This window comes from Chiloscyllium plagiosum, chromosome 11 (genome assembly GCF_004010195.1).
Source record: "Chiloscyllium plagiosum isolate BGI_BamShark_2017 chromosome 11, ASM401019v2, whole genome shotgun sequence".
In the NCBI taxonomy this organism is placed as follows: Eukaryota; Metazoa; Chordata; class Chondrichthyes; order Orectolobiformes; family Hemiscylliidae; genus Chiloscyllium; species Chiloscyllium plagiosum.
The window spans coordinates 67,255,355-67,283,266 of record NC_057720.1 but is presented as its reverse complement, the minus strand read 5'-3'; the positions used below and the strand labels follow the sequence as shown (position 1 = coordinate 67,283,266).

Here is a 27,912-nt window from a genome sequence, read left to right as displayed (position 1 = left end):
GGTCAAAACAATAATTTCATTTTGAGACAGGGGATTTCAGATATGTTTATTCTTCATTAGAGATCTGTGCAGTCTGCTGCCTGATTCACCACCTCAGATCCAACTCATTTGAACTGAACATGTATAAAGATTGCACAGGTCTACAGCAGGCAAGAATAGAACATAGATAAAAATGACGAGGAAGTAAAAGAACTGTTAAATTTATTTTTGTTCAGTATTTGTTCAGTGGTGCACAACCTTCCACATTCTAATACTCTTCTGAGAACTTTACTGGTGGCCTTGTGTACAATGGGTGTTCCTACTTCTGGGCCAGAAGGCCCAAGTTAAGACCTTTCTGCTCCAGAGGTGTGTCGTAATATGTCTGAAAAGGTTGATTAAAGATATGTGAAAGTTTTACTCCCTGATGTTCAATTTTGTCTTTGTCCTTGACATTTCTGGTGAAATTTAACCATTTGCTAAACAGGGTAAAAAAGAGCCAAATTCCAGAGGTGAGGTGAGGTGCCTCAGCAGTTGGGAAATCAAGGGTCCCTATTGCAACTAAAGTCATTGAGAGGATACTTCTCCACTGATTTGAGTCATTCCTAGCACAGAGAAAGATATTGTGGTTATTACAGGCTAATCATCTCAGCACCTTGCTGCAGAAATTTCTCAGGGTCGTACCCAGAATCCAACTATTGTTACAAAACTGTTTTATCAATAACTCTCCCTTCATCTGAGGATGTTCAGTGGTGATTGGTGCTGAATACTGAGCATTCATGAATCAACTGATACTGAAACAGTCTAGGCCCATATGTCATAACACTCAGGCTTGAGTCAATAAGTGACAAGCAACACTCACACCTCAAGTGGCAGGTAGTGACCATTTCCAAAAAGAGAATCCAACCATCTCCCCTTGACAGACAATGGCATTACCATCATTGTCAACATCCTGAGGGGCTACATTCACCGTAAACTCAAATAGACAAGCCATATAAATGTAATGTTTGCAGAAGCAGGTCACAGGCTGGGAATTCTGCTAAGAATAATTTACCTGGCTTCCAAAAGCCTGTCCACCATTTACAATGTAGAAGATAGGAGTGTGATAGAATACTTTCCACTTGCCTGGATCAGTGCAGTTCCAGCACCATTCAAGAAGTTCAACACCACCATGTCAAATAAGCCATTTGTAGTTCAGTGTTGTCTCAGTACTTCATGAAAATGTCAGCTTGGATTCTGTTTGTTTCCTATAGTGGGGATTGATTGTACAGTCATCTGATTTACAAATATAAACATTAGAATGAGGGAATCTAACACCAAATAGTCTGTTTATGTATCAAACACATTGAAATACTGAGAAGCAACATCAAAGAAAAAAGTTGTGTCCCTCTTCTGTCTTCTTTCTTCATTCCCAATTTAAATGTTTTTAAGTTCCTCTTTTAAGTATCAAGTCCCAAAATTATGCTTGTTCCTTTTTCCTGAACTCTTTACAGTATCCTTGAAGATAAGGTGACTAAAACTCCACAAAAATGTTGCCTTGTCAATGATTCAGCTGAGCAATGAGCAGTCAGGAAGGGTAAATGAGTGATGATTTCATTTTACTTGTTCATACTTTGTGCCCACAATGACCTTCCGTAACAGCACCCATCAACCACCATAAACTTTTGCTTCTTTCACCTTCAAAGCCCAGTTATACCAATGTGCACCGCATGCAAGATGCACTGGAGCAACTTGACAGAACTTCTTGTGCAATACTTCCAAACCCAAGCCCACATGCACCTACAGTAACAGGGGCAGTAGACACATGGGAACATTACCACTGCCTGTTGCCTTCAAAGTCACACACAACCCTGACTTGGAATTATAATGGCATTCCTTGACTGTCACAGGAAAAGAATTCCTGTTGACACCTCCAAAATACTCTCAGTATGCATGTGCAAAAATATGGATGCATGGTACCCCTGACAGTACTGTCAGTGATGTCATTCCACCCTGTTCACTTACATTCATTGAATTGAATTTATTGTCATGTGTACCGAGGTGCAGTGAAAAGCTTTTCTCGTGAGTAATATGGGCAGATCACACGGTTAAACAGCACAGATAAGTAAATAATAGGTAAACAACAGCAAAATCAAAATCACAGGTACAGGCGAATGTTAAGAGTTTGTGAGTCCATTCAGTATTCTAATAACAGTAGGGTAGAAACTGTTATGAAACTGGCTGGTGCTTGTGTTCAGGCTTCTGTACCTTCTTGCCGATGGTAGAAGTTGTAGAAAAATATTGCCAGGATGGGATGGATCTTAGAGAATGCTGGTGGCCTTTACTTGACAGCGGGCCTGGGAGATGGATTCTATAGATGGGAGATTGGCCTTTATGATTGTCCGGGCCGAGTTCACCACTCTGATCTTGAATGGTACCGTTGCCATTCCAGGTAGTGATATATCCAGACAGAATGCTCTCGATGGCACACCTATAAAAGTTGGCAAAGGTATTTGTTATCATGCCAAATTTCCTCAGCTGCCTGAGGAATAAGAGACAATTTTGGGCCTTTGTAACCAGTGCATCCACATGAAGAGTTGTTGTGGATGACCACTCTGCCATGTTTTTACTGGTGAGGTATTTCACAAAGTGTGCATGTGCAGAACTTTCTGCATGCACAATGTAAACCTGTATCAGGACACAGCCTCGTAGAGACCCCCTCCCTAACAGCACTGTAGGTTCACTTGCACCATAAGATCTACAGCAATTTAAGAGGGGGTTCGTCACCATTTTCTCAAGGGCAGTTAAGGATGGTTCCTGTGAGCCACAAAGTATGAACAAATAAAATGAAATCATCACACATCTACCCTTCCTGACTGCTCATTGCTCATCTGAATCATTGACAAGGCAACATTCCCGTGGCGTTTTAGTGACCTTATTTTCAAGGGGCACTATAAAGAGACAAGAAAAGCAACAATCAGGATTTTGGGCCTTGATACTTAAAAGAAGAACTTCCAAACATTTAAATTGGGAGAGAAAATAGAAGACTGAAGAGGGGACAGAATTTTTTTCTTGGAAATCCTGAGAAGCATAGTCAAGGTGTACATAACTGATAAACAGACAATTTGATGTTAGATTGCCTCATCCTAATAGTTATGTTTGTAAATCAGATAATTGTACAGTCAATCCTCACTTGAGGCAACAAACAGAATTTAGGCTGACATTTTCATGAAGTACTACGAGAACACTGCACTGCAATTAGAAGTGTCAATTTTCAAATGATCCAATCATCGAGGCCATCTCTGCTTGTTCAAACAGAAGAATCTGTGGCATCTTAAAAAAACAAATGAATTCCCTTGGTGCCCTGTTAAATACCAATTCTAAATTAAATTCCATTAGAATAGTTATAGATAACTTGTATTCATAGAACATCAGATAATAACATTCCAAAGTGCTCCACAAGAGTTTTACAAAAACAAAATATGACAACAAGCCCCCAAGTATCTTCTCATGTATTGAGTATAATAGGTCAAACTTTGCTGAACCCAAATTGGGCAGCATGGTCCTTATGTTGCAAAGTAACAAGTAAACTTCAAAAGCAATTCATTTGCTTGCTTGCCACATCCTGGGGTTGTGAATGGTGATTTTTAATTCAATTCTAATTTTAAAATTGACAAGTCCAAAAGTAAAGTCATCCTCACTTAGTAGCAGATAAGAAAAATGAAGATCAAAATGTTCTAGCAAATGAATCATGAATAAAAACAGAAAATGCTAGAAATACTCAGTAATTGAGGCAGATTTGAAGATGTGAAACAATAAAAGTTTAGCTGTTATTAACCTTTGAGCCAAGAGGCCTGCATTCAAGTTCCACCTGCTCCAGAGGTGTGCAATAACACTTCTGAACAGGTCGAGATGAAATATATGAGAAAGAAAAATCCCTGAGCGTTTCCATCTTTTTTTTGCTTTTCAACTTCATGAATCAGATAGTTCCTGAATCAATCCAACCGTCGGAGTGTCATGCTATTGAAAGCAAGTAAAATAACTTTTGCCATGTGGCTAAACGTAAGGATAATTAGGTAGAATTCCTCCACACAGTAAACTTCACAGCATTAACCCCTCAGTGGAGAGTTGGGTCTCAGCAAACCTCGAGGGGGAAGCGGGGGGGGGGGGAACAAGACCTAGTCTCATCTTACTCTGTAGCCCCGGGATCAGATGGAACGACACCGTGACCAAATTAGTTCATGTAATGGAATTACAAACGTGGGCCGCATAATACACTGAGAGCGCAGGCCCTTGCTTGTTACTCACCAAACTTCGGTTGACAGCCGCCAAGGCGCAGCGAGAGCACCGCCTTCGCGCTTCCTGCCTCCTGGGCCCGGTTTCCATGGAAACTGCCAGTGGATTTCCCAGTGTCCGCCTCCGCTCATATCAGTCTCTGCAGCCATTATCAACCGCTGTGGAACGGCACCGGGGCAGGCCACGAACGACTTGATTTTGGGTCAGTCAGGGTGCAGAGTAAAGGAGAAACACATAAAATCAAAATGCGGCCTGACAGCGTCTGTGCAGAAATAAACAGAGTTCATATCTAACCAACGGGAGTCACCTTCAGAACATTAGAGCAGATTGTGGTCTCCGTTTGGGACGCCGATTTGATGACAGCGGTTCCATTTCTGAGCACAACACTCGAGCAAAATCCTCTCCTGTTTGCAAACGGCTGGATGTGCGTACAGCCTACCTCACTTCCCAAAACAAAAATTAGTTGTCTAAAGGGACCACCAACCATTCAGGTTAGTTGCGGGTTGATTTTTCCCAGCTCTTACTGAGATGGTGGGAGTGGTTGGTGTTTGGTAGCAGTTGGTTAAATCTGCTTGGAATGGTGTGTGGTACAGGATAAAGTTTTGGTTCTCCCACAAAGGCATAGAATATTACAGCACAGAAATAAGCCCTTCAGACTATCATCTCACCAAACACATCTATTTAATCCCATTTTGAACATTTGTTCGATAGCCTTGTATCTTAATACTTTTTGAATATTGTAACGGTTACCCCTTTACTACCCTTTCAGGCACTGAGTTCCAAATACAATACCCACCACTTTCTGAATGAAATAAGGTGTCCTTCGTTCCCTTCCAAACCTGCCCTTTATCTTAAATCAGTGGTCTCCAACTTTTTTAAGCTCAAGTACACTTTTTGAATTTAAGTACGACTCAGGATCTATCCAAACATAAATAATTACTCATTTTGTCATCTTCTCACCAAGTCTCAGTGTGACACCTGCAACTGCATATATCTGTCATTATCTTCAGTGTCGCGAAGTCTGGGTTTTAGTTTGAAACTGTCAGTTAGTATACTGTCCATCACATAGGTATTGTGAGGTACATATAATATTTGGACTTGATTATCTTCCTTTGGGAGAATGCTGTCACACTGATTTCACATTGAAAGCACAGGATAATTACGCACTTGTATTATTTTTCTCTGTTTATGGGTCCCACTAGTCCCCAAAAATATTGTCCCTTGATCAGACTTTCAGCTCAACATCATGTTTGCATAATAATTATCTCAATATCAGTGTCACTGCTTTATAAGTCAAACACCTGACGGGAATTTGGTAGCCAACCCATCATCTACATGAAGGATGGATTTGAGGCAAATATGATGATTTGTTCCATCACACTTAATTTCTGAAATCACTTGTTGAAGTCCTTTGCTAACTTCTTCAGTTGTGCACAAACATTTTCTGGACGGAATCATTTTTCTTTGTCTTTGATTATTTTTCCTGGTATTTTCTTCAGACTCTGGAAGTTTTTTTTACATTGGGAGTGTTAGAAACAAAATTCAATAAAATTTAGACGAGACCACCAAAACTGGAAACAAGACAATTTATTACGAACTATGCAAGTAAGGGCTTCAATTGCATAAGCAAATGAGCAAATTAGAACTTAGGTTAATGTACAGTTATACCCTTTGAGCCGAGTGAGGTCATCTCTCCAGACTCCTAATTACCCAATCTCTCTTACTGTGCCAGACCACTGCCCAGCTGTGCTCCACCCTTATTACTTCCCCTTTCCCCAGGTTGGCAACCTTCCTTTCTGTAAGTGCTGACACATACATTTATTTTGTGGACAGTACATCTAGATCTAGTTTAACATTTTGTATCAATTCTACTGGTACATTCCATTATGGACATTTCATTAACTTGTATCATTTTGTATCGCTCAAGCATTTCGGTTATCTCAGCTTTTTGCTGAAAGCATAATTTTACAAAAAGAACTTTTTGTTATAGTAATTACACACCAAAGTTAGTATTTAATTAACCACAATTATACACTGAAAAGTCCCCAAATATCTGCAGGGTTAATAGTTCTCTTGCTGTACCCCTTTTCTGTATGCTTTTTCTATATCTGCAAAAACAACACTTTACCCCATTTCTAACAGGAGGAACACAGGGTAGCTTCAGATTGAATGCATTCACAGCACTAATCATGTGTGCAATGTCTTTGTTCTTTCTCTGCAGTTCACAGTTTAGGTTATTCAGTTTTGAATGTTATGTCTGTAAGTAATCTGAAGTCAAGTAACCACACGTTGTCTGATTGTTCAGCATTCACTTGATTTAGGAAAATGACTTTACAGGTATTAGGTCTAAAAATCTTTGCAGGATGTTCTCTCAATTTAACACCTCACGAGGAATAGTTCACACAGGCAGCACAGGGTGCATTGAATAAAAATTTAAATAAGTTGTACTGAAGGGCTTTTGCTTGAATCAAGTTTACAATCACAACAACAACTTTCATTACATGACAAAAGTCCATAACTTTACTTGCTAATGATTGCTGATGGATTATATAGTGGTAATTGAGGAAAAAAGGAGAAATCAGGATAATTTCTTTAAAATGTAACAAAGTCCACATTTGTGCCAATTGGTTGTAATGGAAAACAGTTTCTCAATTGGGAATTTTTTTTCTCAAGCACGTACCTTTTGAATTCATTGTAGATGTCTCCACCCCTTGTTCTCTCTTTAAGGGGCAAAATGGTGAGAAAATGTTGCAAGGTCATGTGGCGGCTGGACAGGACATTGGTTAGGCCACTGTTGGAATATTGCGTGCAATTCTGGTCTCCTTCCTATCGGAAGGATGTTGTGAAACTTGAAAGGGTTCAGAAAAGATTTACAAGGATGTTGCCAGGGTTGGAGGATTTGAGCTATAGGGAGAGATTGAATAGGCTGGGGCTATTTTCTCTGGAGCGTAGGAGGCTGAGGGGTGACCTCATAGAGGTTTATAAAATCATGAGGGGCATGGATAAGGTAAATAGACAAAGTCTTTTCACTTGTTTGGGGGAGTTCAGAACTAAAGGGCATAGATTTAGGGTGAGAGGGGAACAATATAAAAGAGACCTAAGGGGCAACTTTTTCACTCAGAGGGTGGTATGTGTATGGAATGAGCTGCCAGATAAAGTGGTGGAGGCTAGTACAATTGCAACACTTAAAAGGCATCTGGATGGGTATATGAAAAGGAAGGGTTTGGAGCGATATGGGCCGGGTGCTGGCAGGTGGGACTAGATTGGGTTGGGATATCTATCTGGTCAGCATGGACGAGTTGGACCGAAGGATCTGTTTCCATGCTGTACATCTCTATGACTCTGAGGTGTTATGTGCTTAAAAAACGTGTACAAAAACGATCTGGGCTATGTTGGTCATGTCGCTAGATTTATTGAGCCGCAGTGAGAAGCATTCAGTCCTTCAGGTCCTGCAGTTGGTGAAAGAAGTCTTTGGACAAAGATTCCACTCATCCTGCTACAGTGGAAACACCAAGTGACATGCTCTGGATTCCAGTTATTATTTCATTACTTATTATTTGTTGTTGTCTTTAATTAAAGAGTCTGCAGCCACATTATTGCTTCTTTAATTACTTCATCACCTGGGAATGATTTTTTTGTGTTTTGCAGGCCTCATTTTTGCCCTTGATTTAGGAAAAAAAAATGACATGAGCTTTCAGAACACACTACAGCTCATCAACTTTCTTTGTCCAAAGCGTGCTGTTCAAAGGAAAATGATCCCTGAATTTACTGTGCATCATTGTGTGGTATTATTCCAAATTCCACTTTTTTCTGATCAATATACATTGGTTATACATAAGGCAAACACCCTTATCATGGAGAGAAATTTATTTTCCAATTCTGCGTGGAAGTTGTACGTTTTAAAATTTCTTTGTAGATAGCCCAGGTTCATCATTCTTTACTATGTCTTCATCTTGTATGTCATGAAGTAATTCTGCTGCTGCTCATGCTACAGGTAGGCCTCTAGATCCATACCTCGAAACATCCAGAACTATTTGGCTGCTTTCAAAGTGTAGAGGGCACAGGATGTCATTTCTTTGGTTACAAGTTGTTTCCATGATCCCTGGTTGGTGAACATTACTTGGATATTGGAAGTGGAACATAGCTGTGAGTCTGCATGCACATGATGAGGCAAATAGGCTGCTATGTTTCTGATACCTTAATATACTGGCTCCACACATCAGTTCCTCATTTCTTATTTATTTGTTTGTATTGCCCCTACAAAACTTGTATTACCCTGCAATAAGTGCCCATCTGGACCAAAGTAAAACATGATGCAACAAGCTGGTACAGTTTAGAGTCATAGAGATGTACAGCATGGAAACAGACCCTTTGGTTCACCCTGTCCATGCTGACCAGATATTCCAACTCCATCTAGTCCCACCTGCCAGCACCCGGCCCATATCCCTCCAAACCCTTCCTATTCATATACCCATCCAAATGCCTCTTAAATGTTGCAATTGTACCAGCCTCTACCACATCCTCTGGCAGCTCATTCCATACACATACCACCCTCTGTGTGAAAAAGTTGCCCCTTAGGTCTCTTTTATATCTTTCCCCTCTCAACCTAAACCTATACCCTCTAGTTCTGGACTCCCTGACCCCAGGGAAAAGACTTTGCCTATTTACCTTATTCATGCCCCTCATAATTTTGTAAACCTCTATAAGGTCACCCCTCAGCCTCCGAAGCTCCAGGGAAAACGGCCCCAGCCTGTTCAGCCACTCCCGGTAGCTCAGATCCTCCAACCCTGGCAACATCCTTGTAAATCTTTTCTGAACCCTTTCAAGTTTCACAACATCTTTCCGATAGGAAGGAGACCAGAATTGCACGCAATATTCCAACAGTGGCCTGACCAATGTCTTGTACAGCCGCAACATGACCTCCCAACTCCTGTACTCAATAGTCTGACCAATAAAGGAAAGCATACCAAACACCTTCTTCACTATCCTATCTACCTGAGACTCCACTTTCAAGGAGCTATGAACCTGCACTCCAAGGTCTCTTTGTTCAGCAACGCTCCTTAGGACCTTACCATTAAGTGTATAAGTCCTGCTAAGATTTGTTTTCCCAAAATGCAGTTTGTCGCATTTATATAAATTAAACTCCATCTGCCACTTCTCAGCCCATTGGCCCATCTGGTCAAGATCCTGTTGTAATCTGAGGTAACCCTCTTCGCTGTCCACTACACCTCCAATTTTGGTGTCATCTGCAAACTTACTAACTGTTACTCTTATGCTCGCATCCAAAACATTTATGTAAATGACAAAAAGTAGAGGGCCCAGCACCAATCTTTCTGGCACTCCACTGGTTACAGGCCTCCAGTCTTAACATGAATATCCTCTGTGTGGTCTTAATTTACAGCCTCATGGAATACTAGAGCAGGAATGCCAAATCTCACATTACCTCTATTTCAACTGTTTCTGGTTCCAAATTATTCTATTTGGATCCCAATTGAAATTCCATTCTTTGTGAATGTGATTCACTCACGATCAATTCAAATGTTTCAGATTGTAATCTCTGACCTGATTTTGTTTCCTTTTCAGATTTGGTTTTGGTTTTACTTGGTTGTTTTCTCTTATGTGTTCAGATGGATGTTCTTCATAATTCTGACATTCACAGTTCTTGGCAATCTTTGTTGTTTCATTCCCTTTGCCCTTGTAACATGCTATTCAATGTTGAGTTGACCTTCCTTTCATTTTTTCCACCCTCCCTCCTTTCATTTTTTCCAGACCTGTTATGGAATGCTCTGCCCCAGAAGGCTGTGGAGGCCAAGTCTCTGGCTACTTTCAAGATAGAGTTGGATAGAGCTCTTAAGGATAGTGAAATCAAGGGGTATGTGGATAAGGCAGGAACAGGATACTGATTGAGGATGATCAGCCATGACCATACTGAATGGTGGTGCTGGCTCAAAGGGCAGAATGGCCTACTTCTGCACCTATTATCTATTACACCTGCAACATTTCTAAGTTTTGATGGAAGACCATAGGTCTGAATCATTTACTGTTTTTCTTTCTACAGATGCTGCCTGACCTGCTGAATATTTACAGCATTTTTTCTTATTTCAGTTCTCCAGCATTTGCAGTATTTTGATTTTGCATTAGTGTTTAGTTAACTGCACCAGTAATTACCTCCTGATTCCCCATGCCTGCCACTCATCTACAAAACAAGCCAGGAATATGATGTGATATGCTTCACTTGACTGGATGGGTGCAACTTCAACAACTTTCAAGAAACATGACACCATCCATGACAAAGCAGCCCATTTGATTGGCACCCTATCCACAACTTGCCACGTTCAGTCCCTTCAGTAGTAATGCGCATTGGCAGCAGTGTGTGCCACCAGAATATGCACTGCAGTAACTCACCAACGCTCCTCCAACATCACCTTCCAAACCTGCAATCTTTTACCCAGAAGGACAAGGGCAGCAGAAGCATAGAAGGTAGGACCTCACTGGCCGCCTCCTATTCTTCAAGCTTGATCTGCCATTCTCGATCACGGCCAGCTATCCATCTCCATATCCCTTCATGTCATTGATGAGTTAATCTTGGACTTGGATTCATTTGACTTGGTTCCATTCATATATTCCCTCTTTCACTCTCATCAATTGTTCTCATTCTTTTATCTTACTACTTTTCTTCCACCCTTCACACAGAATTTGCAAGTAATTCCTCTTGTTTTATTTGGTTGCAGGACAATAAAATGTAAAAGGTCTGCTTACTCAGATTCTATTGTAGAATGAAACCCTTGCAATAAGCGCCAGTACTAATGGTTTAATGGAAGACAGCTGTGATAGTCTTGTCATGTCTTCAGGTCATAATATATATTTTCTGGAAACAGTTCTCTAGAATTGATAAGGTTAAGGGTGATCTGATCAAAATCTTCAATATATGAACGGGAAAAGAAAGGGGAGGTAAAGAGAACTATTTTCACTGGTTGGGGATTCTAGAACTAGGGAGCATAGTCTGAAAATTATGGCCAGGCAGTCCAGAAGAGATGTTAGGAAGCACTACATGTTTGGAATTCCCTTCCATATATGACAGTGGATGCTAGATCAGTTGTTAATTTTAAATCTGAGATAGATTTTTTTTAAGGGATACGGGCCCAAGGCAGGCATATGCAGTTAGACCACAGAGTAACCAAGATCTCATTGAATGGTTTTGGAACAGGCTCAAGAAGCTGAATGGCTACTGAGGTGGAACTGGAAGACGAAAAGAAATCTGTCACAAATGTTGTTTGGCTTCAAGAAGTGACTTTTCACCACAGTGATGTTGAAGGACTGTACATATAAATCAGTTGCAACTGATCATATTTCATGATTTTGAGATTTTAGGTAAGAGCTATTTGAATATCAAGGTAGTTGTCAAAAACAGTCAAATCCCACTATGAAACTAGAAGTGTATTCCTCTCATTCTTCAACCTGAACTCCAAACCTAATCAATAACTTACTTGGGGCAAGTAAGCCTTTGATATTATTGTGTGCAACCTAGAGGGATGGTATACTTTAATAGATGGGTATTTTCCAATGTGACCAGTTCACAAGCTTTTGCATCAATAATTTTTCTTCAGTGTTGTGACAATGTGACTGTACTTGCAATTTTCAAAAGCTCTGTCAGGAAGTTCTGAGAAGTCTGGAAGATGTCAAATTTGATTTTGGAATCAGTAGTATATATCAGCTGTGGCATTGTGAATTATCTGCACACGTTTTGCTCGTTGGCCATCAAAAATCACAGAAATAAATTGATTTTTTTTACTTTGGTCTGAACAAAAAAATGATGCTTTCTGTCTTTCAAAGAGAATAAGCATCATGATGGGCAGCAAAATATCTCAATAAAAACATAATTATTAGCCCTGTGACATGTTATTCTTATTTGCAACTTGCATAAAGACACACACATTAAATCATAGGGCATGTTTTTCAACCTATTATATTAATTGAACAGCACAGGAGTTCTTTGATGTTTTGGCCAATATTTATCTTTCACCTCAATATCACATACAGGTTAACCTGTCATACGTCCCTTCTTGTTGCTGGACCTTGCGTTGTGCAAATAAGTTGCCACATTTCCACATTATGACTGAGAGCACTAGGAACATAGTTCATTGACTACAAAGTACTTTGAGCAAGCCTGAAGTTACGAAAGGCCTTTATATAGATGCAATTTATCCAAGGTAACAAAAAAACTCAGATGAGCTCCAGTGACAGTAAGGTTGAGGAAGGAAAACTCTAAGGTAAAGTTTAAAATCCACAGCAATGCCTCAGTGTGACCCTTGACAGCTAAGTAGGCAAGTAATTGTAATAGTATAAGCATGAAATTGGTACGATAATCCCAACTCTGCATTACCCTGCATGAAGCAGGTATCTAGGTGGATGATTGTTCAGAAATACTAAAACTTAGATAGCATTTGCTACGTATTTTTTAAAAAAAAGCATGATATCAACCAGCAATTAACTCAATTAATGTCCTTTTGGTAAGAGCTCAGTAACCTGTTCTGAGGTCTGCCTAACAAGATGCCTGTGTGATGTGGCTATTAAGAATTAAAAATACGCCTGAGTTGTTTGCTGGAAAGCAAATGTAAAATGTTTACCATTGGAGACAGTAGTAACAGCATGTGTTTATTGTGATTCGATTACAGTCTTCGGTGTTCCAGGAAATATGGATTGTACACAGTTATGCTTTAAACTATCAAGCTATTTCAAACATTAAACAGAGTTGGGGTCTTAACGTTAACTCGTCCATATTTCCACCTGAACATAGGACGCATGTAATTCATAGATATGGGCTTTGAAAGATGGAAGATTTCTAAGATATCCAAGAAAACTTGAAGACATAGACAATCTGACAGGATCTGAGATGGAGCAGCTAGACGCTGAAATTCTCTGTGGTTCACATGAATGCAATTGGGAGCTCAAGTTCAGATTGAAAAGAAGGCTGAGATTTCACTCATTGGAATTAGATACAGAATCTCTGGAAAAAAAGGCATGAATGTAAAAGACAGTTCTGGGATTAAATGTTACCAGGCTGGGAAAGGACAAGAATTGGAGCAAACTTTTAGGAGCAAAGATAATTTTGAAATGGATTTGAGTTTTCTAATATAAAGCATCTTGTGAAATAGGTTTTTGGGTTGTATTAAAAGTGGTAAACTCTTTTGTATTTAAGATATCAGTTGTCTACAAAAATACTGTTTAGTGGTGATTTCAGTCTGAATTTAGCAGTAATTTTTAAAAAATATCAAATCTTATTTTGTCATGCTTTTCAGCTATTAACTGCAGTTCAACTGTATTCCTAAACATTCACAGTCTCTTCAGGGATCATAACAAATGGGGTTTCTTGTGAAATTTTGAATCCACAAGCTGAGATGAATACATTGTGTTTGGGCCCAGTTTAATTAAACAAGATTTTAGTGACCTTTGCTGTATTTACTGAAAAATTAAAATGGCTATGTCTCTTGCTGAAGCATTCCTTGAAAAAGACAATTCCTCTTTGGCTTCATTGATCAGTACATTAATTATAGGAGCTAGCACGTCATATTTTGGCTGTAGAGGACATTGGTGAGGCCAATTTTAGAGTACTGTGTTCAATTCTGGTTGCCCTGCTGTAGGAAGGCTTTGTTAAACTTGAAAGGATTCAGAAAAGATTTACAAGAATGTTGCCGGGATTTGAGGGTTTGAGCTACAGGGAGAGGCTGAATAGGTTGGAGGATGAGGATTGATCTTTAGAGGTTTATTAAATTGTGACGGGCATAGATAGGGTGAATAGCCAATGTTTGTTTTTCCCAGGGTAAGGAGTCCAAAACTAGGGGGCATAGGTTTAATGTGAGAGAGGAAAGATTCAAAAGGGACCTGAGGGGCAACTTTTTCACGGAGAGGGTGGTGCAAATATGGAATGAGTTGCCAAAGAGGTGGTGGAATGGGTACAATTACAACATTTAACAGACATCTGGACGGGTACATGAATAAGACATCTTCGAGTGAAGACTAATAATTGTGTGTGTGTGTGCGCACGGGCACCTGTGTGGGTGGGGATGGTGGGGAGGTGTGATGTGACAGAAATGAAAAGGTAAATGTTCTTTATAATAGAAAAGAAACAGTGTGGAAGATAATATGATTCAAGGACATTAATATGTCATCTGTAGGAGTGTCTAGTGTGGTTTCAGAAAATCCTAGGCTTTTAACAAACCAATAGCCATCTAATGTATTTATGTTGGGTATAAATTAGAAAGATTAAAAGTTGATCAAAAAGATAAAGGAGATTTATATATGAGGGTGAAATAATTCCAGTTTTTGTTTTGATTAAAAAGGCCAAAAAGACAAAGGGTTGGCAAAAGGTGTGAATTTATTTCTAGGAAGTTCACCAAATAACAGTTTATGGTTGAAGTGTATTGCTGGAGATACCTGTTCTTATATACAGTGAATTTAAACTGCGTCTTAGTCTGTACATGTGTTATTGTAGTATGGTGTCCTAATTTCTTACCTTATCTCCAAGAATGATCTAACTGGAAGTGCCGCCAGACATTTCCATCGCATCCAATTAAGTGGATATAAAGAGGAATACATAAGCCTGATCAATGACCTTGGAAGAACGTGTACTTGTCTCTGATCCTGATGTAAAGGACAATGGTTTGATTGGACGAGTGCTCAAAAAATCAAAAACTCAAAACATCTGAAACAGAAAAGGTTCTAAAGCCTAAGTCTGATTACAAAAGAACTGTTCTCAAGCAGTCCCTTGAGACTGAGGTTGACTGTCTTTCGCTTTTGGGATTATAGGTCTTGAGGTGACTAACTAAGTTTGATGCTGGGATCCATACACCCTACCACAGGTTGGGTAGCTGGCTTCAACAAGGATGCTGGGTGAGATGCTCTGGTCTTTGCATGCTCCACTCCTGTTTGTATTAGGTTTCCACTTGGGCCAGTTGGAGATGGTTAGAACCGGTGCAAATGTTTCTTCTCCAATTTGGATAGTCTTGGGAAACAGGCAATGGAGATATTACGTTTTTTCAGGGAGATTTGAAGGATGTCCTTGAAACCTTTGCGCTCCAGTAACCGTGTGTCATGACAAAGCTCAAAGTAGAATTGTTGGAAGCTTTGTGTACTGACTCAAGTCCACTGATCTGGCTGCTACATTCTTCTTATTATCCACTTCAATGGATGACATGGAACTATCTGAAGGCTGGATGTTAGTCTCCAGTTAGATCATTCTCTGAGATAAGATCAACCTTATTAATAGGTAATTTGGGCACCACTAAATCAATAGCAGACCTGCAGAGCAAAGCACAGTTTAAATTCACTTTACGCAATAGAACTGTTATAGAACTTTTGACAAGCATGTTGATGTGGCATTCCTAATGCAGCTGAATGATAAAAAAACAGACTTTGAGTTCTGGAGATTTTGGCCTGTGAGGGCATCCTGATATTAGAGCACCTATCCTACCAGTGCATTTGCAGGAATTTGAAAAGCATTACTGGTGAGATTTTTTTAAAGGGATTTGAGATATTTGCTGCATATTGTCCATGTTTTCAACATATACAGAAGGAGAAATAGCACTATTGCCCTTGTTGACCATGAGCTTTTTGCCAAGTTTGAGATCTTTATCATCAAAACTCTGTTCTTCAAAAAGGCAAATGCGGTGCAGGCACACTGGGCGCAAAGTTGAATTTCATTATCAATGTCAACCTCATAATAATAAAAAATAATCTGTACTGTCCAGTGGCTCACTGGATCTTGTTAGTTAGGGGTCAGTGTCATGTGGTGGGAGCAAGCTTAAAGGGTGTTTAGCCTAAACTCTCCAAGCATCATCTGTAATTTGCATCTTGAATACAGTGCTGAAAAATGTGTTGCTGGAAAAGCACAGCAGGTGAGGCAGCATCAAAGGAGCAGGAGAATCAACGTTTCGGGCATAAGCCTTTCGTCAGATTCCTGAAGAAGGGCTTATGCCCGAAACATCGATTCTCCTGCTCATTTGATGCTACCTGACCTGCTGCGCTTTTCCAGCAACACATTTTTCAGTTCTGATCTCCAGTATCTGCAGTCCTCACTTTCTCCACCTTGAATACAGTGGTTAGGGTGATCTCAGGGCTGGAGGAAACGTAGGCTCTTTAGTTTCCCTTCTGTAGAGAAGCTCATATGGGTTGGAGTATTGCAGTGAGAAAGTTGAAGAAGAGCATTGATGGGATGACACAGCCTTAATTGAACCACTGCAGTTAATCATTTAGCAAGAATCACAGCTTGCATATACTGCACAGCAAGTTGAAGACAGTCACAAGTTTCTCTGCAGGCATCCTAATTTGAGGACAATCTCCACAACTACTCCTGGTTGAGAGAGTGAAAGGACTTTGTGAAATTGAAGATGGCCATGTGTAGGGGTTACTGCTGCTCTCTGCATTTTTATTGGATTTGGCTTGATGTGATAATCATGTCCACAGACCCTATTGATGGACAGAATCCTCGTCATAATAGAAGCTGTTCAGTAACCGGGAGATGGCAGAGTGACCCCTCTGCAGTTACCATAATCAGGTTTATCTTTTTTGAAAATGGTCATAATTATGACATGTTGGAAATCCACTGGCATATTCTCCCATTTACAGATGTTGTCATGTATTCAGCCAATGATGGTTTTCATCGCACTGAAACATGTTTCCCACGCTCTTTCCACCCACCATCTGTTCTTTAGATTTTTTTTGGTTGGACCATGGCCTGTATTTCTTTCTAGAATGGCTTTATTTCCTTAGAGAATTTTTGGCGCTTTCATTTCAGGAATATCTTTCAATTCAGGAGTGCCTGGATCTCCTGGTCATTGTCACGTAACCAATGGTAGCGAAACCTGAATTCTCCCCGCAGGTAGAGTTTGAGATAGATTTGAATGCACGCCGAGCATTGTGAACATTCTATAATTCCTGTTGGTTGAGTATCAGCAAGTTGCTGTGAGAGACAGACAATAGGTCTTTTTTTTTTTGGAGAGTCGTTGAATCCATTGTGTTACGACACGGCGATAAACCATTGGGCTAATTAAACCAAACCCACAGAAAAACTTACCTCCCCTCATAATCTATTAAAGTATGAGTGACCGAGAACTACCTAAATTCCACTGTTTAAAGAAAAAAATAACAACTTTATTCTATAACTCTTAAAGTGAACATTAAGCAAAAACTATTTACAATTCTAAGCCTACTTTGTCTTAAGGACTTGTTATCTACCACCCACTCGATAACAATATATTGATCCAATAAAGCCCCTATTAAATTTATAGCAAATTAATTTTCAAAACCAGACAGTGGCTGTCATCTTTGGGTGTCGATTCTCCTCTGTTTGTAGATCTCCCTGGGTTGTCTTCGATCTTCTGCTGCTCAGATTTTTCATATGAAAACCTTTTAGAAAGAGTGTTGGATAGTTTTGGAATGATTTTCCATGGTAAATTATGGCATTGTTTCAAAGTCCATACTTGGCTAGACTTTGTATGCAATTCACCAATGAGGAGTAGCTCTCAGACATCCTGAGCAACATGAAAATATTTGATGCAGTTGTGACATGTTTGATATGAATCACTATAAAAGGGAGTGAAATTGAAATAATTTACTGCAGCTGGAAGTAGAGTTGGGACCAGTCAGGCAAAAGTGAGGACTGTAGATACTGAAGATTAGAGTCAAGAGTGTGGTGCTGGAAAAGCACAGCAGATCAGGCAGCATCCGAGGAACAGGAGAATTGACATTTTGGGCAAAAGCCCTTCATCAGGAAAGTCGGTCTGACTCCAGCCTACAATCAATACCAGACTGATGAGGCCAGTTGGGGACTCTAAGTGTTAGTGTTTTTGGTTTGGAGAGATCTTCAGTTACAAGCGGTCAGGAACAGAAAACATGACATTTGGATGAGCCACTGGAAGGATCAACCGTGTGGAGGATTTTAAGTTATCAGCCAGATCTGAGGCGTAGTACTGCTGAAAGACTAAGGTAATGTATGAGTAAGAACCAGTTTCAGTGGGTTTAGGCCTGAAATAAGTAGGTTTGGGTAAAAACTTAAGGTTTTGTTAAAATATTATTTTGTAATACATCGTGATGTCTCATGTTTTGGGTGGGAGCCACCCAATCAAGGTGTTGTGTCATTTAGACCAATTTAAGATGTCTTACATCATGGTATGAGGAGATTTATTTTAATAAGTTTGTGGTTGGGCAAAGTTCTGTATCTGTGAGATATTGTTCTTTATAAAATTCAAAAGTCCAAGAACTATATTGTAAGAGGAGAACAAACAACTGTGGAGCTGGTCATAGGTTCCGCGCCCACCCCAATTCTGACTAGTTTAACTCTGGTTCTTAATTATGACATCTTGGAGATCCATTGGCACATTCTCCCACTTTCAGATGTGTTAATGCATTAATAGCAAGAGTGTTCCAGCTGTTGGACAGCCTTCTCAACCTCAAGTCAGGTTGGTATTGTGCTGAGGTGATAGCAGGTAGCATGGATGTGGTCAAGGGTGCTTATTTCAAGGATAGAGTCTCTGCTAAGAGAATATTCAAAGTGCTCCTTTTAATGACTGCTGCCTTTCTCTCTGCTCTAAATGAGTGTCATTTTGTTCTTAGTTCTTACAGCACGCAGACCGCAGAGATCGATGCAGTGGAGGAACCTATTGCTCTTGTGAAAGAGGAGTTCAGCATTATTTATATTCACTAGGGAAAATTACTTAAAACAATCAAGGAATTGTAAAAAAAAAAAATTTTTAAAATGATAATTAACATAATTTAAATGAAACTTTTAAAGTAGCAATGGAGAATTATACTGTTCTCCTTAAACCAGAGATAGATGATTCCGCAGTTTGGCTAGTTGAAATGTACTTTCGTAAATAGAGAAAGTTAAAAATCATACAACACTAGGTTATTGTCCAATAGTTTTATTTTGAAGTACAAGCTTTTGCACTGCTCCTTAGTCTGGCAGCTAATGGGGCAGGTTTACAAAATCTTAAGGGGCATGGATAGGATAAATAGACAAAGTCTTTTCCCTGGGGTGGGGGAGTCTAGAACTAGAGGGCATAGATTTAGGGTGAGTTAGGAAAGATATAAAAGAGACCTTGGGGCAACTTATTCACATAGAGAGTGGTGTGTGTATGGAATGAGCTGCCAGAGGAAGTGGTGGAGGCTGGTACAATTGCAACATTTAAATAGATGGGTATATGAATACGAACAGTTTGGAGGGATATGCTGCCAAGTGGGACTAGATTGGGTTGGGATATTTGATTAGCGTGGACAAGTTGAACCAAAGGGTTTGTTTCCATGCTGTACATCTCTATGACTCTATGATACAGAATTTGTAGCAAAAGATCAAAGTGTCATACGACTGATGAGATGTATTGAACAAACCTATATTGCTGTTAAGTCTTTAATCACTAAGAATAGGTTCCAGGTTTCAATTCATTAATATGTAAATCCCAGAACTTCTTTCTAGTCATATTCCCAAGATAACTTAAGGTTTTATATAAAAAAAACACAATGCATTAAGGATGTGAGGTAAGAGTCTGTCTGTATTCCAACCTTAAGTCAAAGCGGTTCTATTTCCAGAGTAGAAATTTATAAAATGTAACAAGAAACTGTGAAAGATCTCAAAAGCACGACAGGTCACAAACTCACTGAAGTTGACCTGCAACACAGACTATGCTAAGAGACTTCCCCATCACACCTCTTGCAAAGTCCTCAATCATCTCGTACAAACTCAACAGCATGCACTATAACTTTGAAATCGAGATAGAATCCAGACTACACCACCTACATGCACACCAAGAACAAGAAACTGGAGAAACTTGGCATCACCACCAGTAATAGACACGGGGAAATCAATCGTCGACTTGTTAGACCACTCCCTTCAACTGAAAGAGATTGAAGTTCTCAGCCGAGGGCTCAATCTCTGCCCCCACCAAAATAGACCCAATTGGTCTTGCAGCAGACATGGCGGAATTCATCAGACAAATGAAATTCTGGGAATTCTTCCAAAATGTCAGCAGCAAGCCCAATGAGACAACCGATGAACTGGAACAGTCATTAGACAGATCTGCAGTCGAGTGACTAAAATAGAATTTGATGTGGACCCCTTTCATCCTTTAAAATGGATTGCAGAATTTCTTTCAAGTCACATTCCCGATATAACTCAAGATTTTATTTTAAAAAACGGTGACATCGGAGCTCAGATAATGCATTAAGGGTGTGAGGTTAGAGTCTGTCTGTATTTCAACCTTGAGTCAGACTGGAACCATTTCCAAAATAGGAATTTATAAAATGTCACATGGACTGACTGCCTACAGATTGAGGATGGTCTCAACCAGGATCTTGGGTTCATGTCATACTACAGGTGACCCCACTACACTGTACACACACATACTTACACATGATCACATTCACACAGACCCTCTCTCATACACACGCTCTCTGTCAGACACACACACACTCACGCGCACTGCCTCTCACAGGCATATACTCCATCACACACACACATTACACACTCACTCCTTCATACACACGCGCACACACATTTAAGTTTGTGGGGTGAATTTACATTTGCAGATACATTTTTTTTTGTTCAAAAAGCCCACAGTTTGTACGCAGTCAGTCCATATGACATTTTATAAATTCCTACTTCGGAAATATAACCAGTCTGACTCAAAGTTGGAATACAGACAGACTCTAACCTCACACCTTTAATGCATTTTCTGAGCTGAGGTGTCACATTTTTTAATAAAACCTTGAATTATCTCTGGAATGTGTCTTGAAAGAAGATCTGAGATTTATATATTAATGAATAGAAACCTTAAACCCATTCTAAGTGAATAAAGACCTAACAGTAATGTAGGTTTGTTCAATACATCATTTCAGTTGCATGACACTTTGATCTTTTACTATAAATTCTGTGTCCTATGATCCTGCCCCACTAGCTACTTGACAAAGGAGTAGTGCTCCAAAAGCTTGTACTTCCAAATGAACCTATTGGACTATAACCTGGTGGTGTATGATTTTTAACTTTGTCCACCCAGTTTAACTCTGGCACCTCCACATCATGACTTTCTCAAGTGGACAGTAAAAAACCTACAGATGTGAAAGAGGTGGAACTCCAGCCTTACAACTTGGACCAAATGATTCATAAACCAATTCTAAAGAAAAACAAAAGGACTTATTAAAATCAAATGAGGAGTTGTGACAATTTTTTTCCCTCAAATTACATTTCACACCTAATGGAATTCAAAAATCACAGATTGTCTGCAAATAATACTCATTACAAAAGTAACCAAACTAAAGGGATCAGAATATCTTTTAACCTAGCTCATGGAAAAGGTGTATAATTTGCTCAACTTGAGAAAGGAGATCTACCAGAACGCACAGGAGAAGGCAAAACCATAAGCAGTAAAGATTTATAGGAAAGAATTTTAAATACCTATGAAATTAAACTTTAACTTTTAACCATTTCATGCAGTTTGGTTGATGCAGGTTATGTTCATGATACTGCCAAAACAGTTTAATAGTAAATGTGACAGCTTGGTAGAGAAGATTATTTGTCTTGAATGTAGTGTTAGTTATTAAAATCTGAAGAATGTTATAAGTTGTTAGATTTTAAGTAGCCTTTTTGAAACCTTATCACGACAATTATGTTTTGGGTCCAGGTGTTAAAAACGAGATTTGTAGGATTATTATATTTTGAGAATGTAACTTTGGAGTAAAATGATCGAGGTCATGCAACCTGTATTCAAGGCACCTTGACAGTAGGCTTGGGTGACGTGGCCATTACAGATTAAAAGGGAGCTCAGGGTTGCTGTTGGCAAAGCATTAGGTGGAGACAGTAGCAGCTGCAGTTTACAGTAGTTAGACCGCTGGTCTCAGAGGTCCTGAGAAGGACCCGAGGAGGTATGTTGTAATAAAAGGTTATACAACCACCAGATGAAGGAGCAGCGCTGCAAAAGCTAGTGCTTCCAATTAAACCTGTTGTGTGATTTTTAACTTTGTACACCCCAGTCCAACACTGGCATCTCCAAATCATGCTTTAATCTGTCTATTTACTTCCAAGATGAAAGAGAATTAGCGTTTCAAGGCCAGTTAATCAGTATTTCTGCAGGGCCCACATGACTCATGATGCCATGAAGATAAGCTTTGAAAGAGGAATAGTTTCTAAGATATCCATGAACTCTTAGACATAGGCTGTCTGCCAGGAATTGAGAGAGAGAGCAGCAAGAGATTGCAAGTCTCTACAATTTACCGCACAGGAAGGCATATGGAAACTTGCATTTGGGTTGAAGAGTTCAAAATCATGAAAATTTAAACAAGGCATGAAACTCTTACTTACGAACGAGAATCGTGTTCTGTCCTATAGTTTAAATACAAGTAGCCAGCAAAAATACTGTTTGATCAATAGTACTTTTAGTCTATTTGTTACAATAAAAGTCTTAAAATGTGAAACCTTGTTGAGTCATCCTTGCTGACAATTGGAAGTTTCAAATTCTTTTTAAAAGTTATCAGTTTCTACATGGATAGTAAAAATGTGCCATTTTATAGCAAGGGGAGCATGGGGGTGGGGAGAAAGTAGCATAGAGTACAATAGGTGAGTGGGGGAGGGGATGAAGGTGATAGGTCAGGGAGGAGAGGGTGGAGTGGATAGGTGGAAAAGGAGATAGGCAGGTAGGACAAGTCATGGGGACAGTACTGAGCTGGAAGTTTGGAACTGGGGTAAGGTGGGGGAAGGGGAAATGAGGAAACTGTTGAAGTTGAAGAGCTTCAGGGCAGAGGAAATGACCTGGGAGTTGCAGTGGGAGAGGGACTCCCTGAGATTCTTGTAGAGAGAGGAGGAAAACTTCTTTAAGGCAGGCATCCTTGCAAGAGGATTTGCAGTAGGGTTAAAATCAACGAGGTAAAAACAATGACTGCAGATGCTGGAAACCAGATTCTGGATTAGTGGTGCTGGAAGAGCACAGCAGTTTAGGCAGTATCCAAGGAGCAGCGAAAGGTGCTTTGGGCAAAAGCCCTTCATCAGGAATAAAGGCAGAGAGCCTGAAGCGTGGAGAGATAAGCTAGAGGAGGGTGGGGGTGGGGAGAAAGTAGCCACTTTCAGCACCACTAATCCAGAATCTGGTTTCCAGCATCTGCAGTCATTGTTTTTACCTCGTTGATTTTAACCCTACTGCAAATCCTCTTGCAAGGATGCCTGTCTTGAAGACGTTTTCCTCCTCTCTCTACAAGAATCTCGGGGAGTCTTCCTAAAGGCTCTCTGCCTTTATTCCTGATGAAGGGCTTTTGCCTGAAATGTCAATTTCACTGCTCCTTGGATGCTGCCTGAACTGCTGTGCTCTTCTAGCACCACTAATCCAGAATCTGGTTTCCAGCATCTGTAGTCATTGTTTTTACCTCATTTTATAGCAATACTGTTTTCGTGCAGAAATATTTGGTAAATCTTTTCTAAGCCTTAACAAACACATCCAATATACATACACAAATTCAACATATATTGTACAGGTACTTACTCTGCAAATTAGTATTATTGAAATTGTCTTTCTTAAGACAGCATTTGGTAAGTGTAGGAAAAGATGATACAATGAAAAAACAGCAAGCCCAATAAGCTTTCTCCTTCAATAAATCGTGTAGACTTCTTCTACCACATGTCTATTTAACTTATTAAATTTCAAAGGAAATGAGTGGACAGTGAAAAAGTTTACCTCCGATTACAACAGGATCTTGATCAGATGGGCCAATAGGCCGAGAAGTGGCAGATGGAGTATAATTCAGATAAATGTGAGATGCTGCATTTTGGGAAAGCAAATCTTAGCAGGACTTATACAATTAATGCTAAGGTCCTATGGAGTGTTGCTGAACAAAGAGATATTGGGGTGCAGGTTCATAGCTCCTTGAAAGTGGAGTCGCAGGTAGATAAGATAGTGAAGAAGGTGTTTGGTATGCTTTCCTTTATTGGTCAGAGTATTGAGTACAGGAGTTGGGAGATCATGTTGCGGCTGTACAAGACATTGGTTAGGCCACTGTTTGAAAATTGCATGCAATTCTAGTCTTCCTATTTGGTGGGTGGCACGGTGGCACAGCAGTTAGCACTGTTGCCTCACAGCGCCTGAGACCCGGGTTCAATTCCCGCCTCAGGTGACTGACTGTGTGGAGTTTGCACGTTCTCCCCATGTCTGCGTGGGTTTCCTCCGGGTGCTCCGGTTTCCTCCTACAGTCCAAAGATGTGCAGATCAGGTGAATTGGCCATGCTAAATTGCTCGTAGTGTTAGGTAAGGGGTAAATGTAGGGGAATGGGTGGGTTGCGCTTCGGCGGGTTGGTGTGGACTTGTTGGGCCGAAGGGTCTGTTTCCTCGCTGTAATGTAATGTAATGTAAGAAAGATATTGTGAAACTTGAAAGGGTTCAGAAAAGATTTACAAGGATGTTGCCAGGGTTGGAGGATTTGAGCTATAGGGAGAGGCTGAACAGGCTGGGGCTGTTTTCCCTGGAGCGTTGGAGGCTGAGGGGTGACCTTATAAAGGTTTACGAAATTATGAGGGGCATGGATAGGATAAATAGACAAAGTCTTTTCCCTGGGTTGGGGAGCATAGAGGGCATAGGTTTAGGGTGAGAGGGGAAAGATGTAAAAGATACCTATGGGACAACCTTTTCACGCAGAGGGTGGTACATGTATGAATGAACTGCCAGAGGAAGTGGTGGAGGCTGGTACAATTGCAACATTTAAGAGGCATTTGGATGGGTATATGAATAGGAAGGGTTTTGAGGGAAATGGGCCGGGTGCTGGCAGGTGGGACTAGATTGGGTTGGGATATGGACGGGTCGGACCGAAGGGTCTGTTTCCATGCTGTACATCTCTATGACTACGACTGGGAATTCTCTGAGATAAACCTCAGTAGAAGTTTGCACAAGTTCTGTTCTGATCATATGCATTCCATAGGTGACTTAACAGTTGTCCAGTTTATGATAAAATCGAAATATTTAATCATGTATATCTTCCTTAACCTCAGCTGTTCGTTAATAAACTGAGCTAACAAAATAATTCTACTGTGGAGGAGAGTAAAATTTCTATCCCTGGCTTCATTTAAGCATAATTGAAATGTTTTTGTTGTTACAGCTTTACCAATATTCACCATCTGTGATTTTCCTATCTGGCATCCTCCATTTTCACAGAAGAGGTGGAAAGAGATCATGTCCATAACGATTTCTGAAATTATCAACTTGATCAGATCCTCCCTTCTTACCTCAGTCTTCTTGACTGAGACACCATCATGATAATAATAGTACTGCTGCTAATTTAAGAAAGTTAGTTGGCTTCATACCAGAACTAGTCTAATTCTCGTCAATCGTTAACAGGAACTAGTTCACGAATAGTGTTCGCTAATCAAAATCGTGCATTTATCGTACCGTGCTTAGTACAGTAAAATACGCCCAAGGTGCAAGCAAGCGTTATTTTAAAAAAAAATTGGTACTGCAACATAAATCTGATCTTAACCATATACTGTAAATACATTCACCTGTTTCTGTACTGATACGAAGACAATTGTCACGCATGTGGCTTGGAGCCCATTTAATCTTCAAAATCCACAAAGAAATGGATAGTCACAGCACGATCCCCAACAACAGCCCCGCCCTAGTTCATTTACAGCAACGGTGCAGATATGAAACTGCAGCAGGATTTGTAAAGTCTGATTAGCTAAGGGACTTTTGCTTTGGGCATGGCATAGTGATCACCTGCAGTTTTTTTTCTACCTGGAGTTGCCATAAACAGTTGTATCTCGTTTATTTAAAATCTAGACAAACTCGTTTGCCACTTGTGACGACTGCTTTGTTTTTGCACGCTGCAGGATTCCTATACTTTGCAACTCACTCCCTGACTCAGCCAACATAGCAACTTGCTGACGTGTCACACTTTGTGCAGAAACCACAACCTGGATTAAACGTACTTCACTTATGGAAGTAAAGGCTGTTCGCGCCGTCGCGGCCAGTAGTGAAGCCCCAAAGGTGCTTTTACTCTGACAAAACAATCTTTCAATTGATGCCGAGTCATCATGAGTACGACAGATGATTGACAGTTTCACCACACATGTTCCGCCCTGTATCTAGTTTCCTATTGGTGGTCTTACGGTAAGAGTTGTGTGAATGTTGGCGCTGACAATCAGAAACCCGCATCTGATTGGCTTTAGGAACTGTCATTCTGCTGTCCTCTGTTCCTGTTGGTGGCCGGTGTTGTCACTCAATGCGCATGGCGCCGGTTGGCTGGAGATGGGTGGGAGCTGTCATCGTGTCTCTGAGAGAGAGCGGGGCCATGGCCTGCTGAGGATCGAATCGACAGGGAGTTCACAGAGGACGGGTAAGGGGGTAATCTATCTCACTGTGGTCGGGTGGAGTCACAGCGACAGAATCTTTCCTTGTTTAGGGGACAGTGGGAATGTATCAGCGGCTCGGAGACCATCTCTCGGACATTCTAATCCTGGTTGATAATATGACCATCATTTGGTGGTTCTGTACTCACTACTGCTTACATTGTTGTAGCTATGCCCTGAGATATGTGGTAGCGAGGATGGGGAAGGGGACGGTGAACCCCGGGCCTTAGCCAGAATAACGTTATGGGGCCTTTTCAGTCGCTCCTCCTCCATTAAATCAAGTGGCCGGAGCTTGCTTTGGCCTGTTAAGCCCTGACCCTCAGAGCCCTGCCTTCAGGAAGGACCAAACTGGTTCCTCTCCAGCAGGGTTCGCATCTTGAGCCCCAACACAAAGTTACAGGAAGTAGCTACTTATTGAAACACTAGTCAGATTGTAATTGTGTGTGCATGTATACTGCATAAACGTGTATTATTGTAAAGAGGGATGGTGGGTGAAGGGATCTTATGCGAACATTACCAGCCTCCAAAAATACGATTTCGTCTTCTTGCAAGTTAGCTGCCGCTAGAATGAGCTTCAACTTCAAAAAGCACAAGATAGTTCAAATGGATCAGAATGTTCAGTTATAGAGATTTAGATTTTAGTAGGACTGACTGGACATGGGTTCGTACAGATATCTAATTAGGGAGTGATTTTCTTCACATCCTCTTAAATCAGTAGGGTAAGGAATCAAGCTCCACTCTAAGACTTGTCAGCTTATGCTGTCAGGACAGCACTGAAGGAAAGTGCACTCATTTATGGTCAAATGCTGTACCTGTTTATCCTAAACTACAAGTTATTGAAGCCTTAAAGGATTTATTTACATATTTGATTGTGTGGTGCATGCAATCATATTTTAAGTATGCAGGTAAAATATTATGCTATAGCAAAATCCAATTTGTTGGATTCTACGTGGTAATTCTGAATATGCTTTCAAATTCAAATTTCCACTACAATTCACTCATTCATACATAGCTTCTAATTGCTTATCAAAATGTCTATTTATGGCAGGCTCAGTTCAACAATAATCTGATTATGCCTTGTTCATGTGCATCCTTTACGGAAATAATTTTATGCAACATTTTCATATAATAAAATATTCTAAGGCACTTCACAAAACGAATTGTAAATATGAGACTTCATATAATGAGATTAAGGAAGGTGATCAAAATCTTGCTCAAAGGTCATTTATTATGTAATGTCTTGAAAAAGGAAAGCAAGGTAACGAAGTGGAGAAATTTAGAGAATGTATCCC

The 27,912-nt window shown here is 40.2% G+C and overlaps 2 protein-coding genes across 5 annotated transcripts in view; one reads left to right on the top strand and one right to left on the bottom strand.

Annotated features, from left to right (window-relative positions):
• The window catches only part of acot11a (acyl-CoA thioesterase 11a), an 87,660-nt gene extending 82,922 nt beyond the window's left edge, over positions 1-4,738 (bottom strand). For 2 of the 3 annotated variants that reach the window (XM_043699647.1, XM_043699648.1), the window contains exons 1-2: positions 4,559-4,738; positions 4,264-4,442 (exon numbers count right to left, since the gene is read on the bottom strand). In XM_043699647.1, coding sequence (XP_043555582.1) covers positions 4,264-4,442; positions 4,559-4,738 — 359 coding nt within the window. Of the gene's footprint in view, positions 1-1,101; positions 1,121-4,263; positions 4,443-4,558 lie in introns of those variants that run through there. The other variant, XM_043699650.1, reaches the window with a different exon arrangement.
• keap1b (kelch-like ECH-associated protein 1b) overlaps positions 4,408-27,912 on the top strand; it is a 63,982-nt gene continuing 40,477 nt past the window's right edge. Inside the window, exon 1 of one of the 2 annotated variants that reach the window (XM_043699655.1) lies at positions 4,408-4,742. The gene's annotated coding sequence lies outside the window, so the exon portion shown is untranslated. Of the gene's footprint in view, positions 4,743-26,480; positions 26,608-27,912 lie in introns of those variants that run through there. The other variant, XM_043699653.1, reaches the window with a different exon arrangement.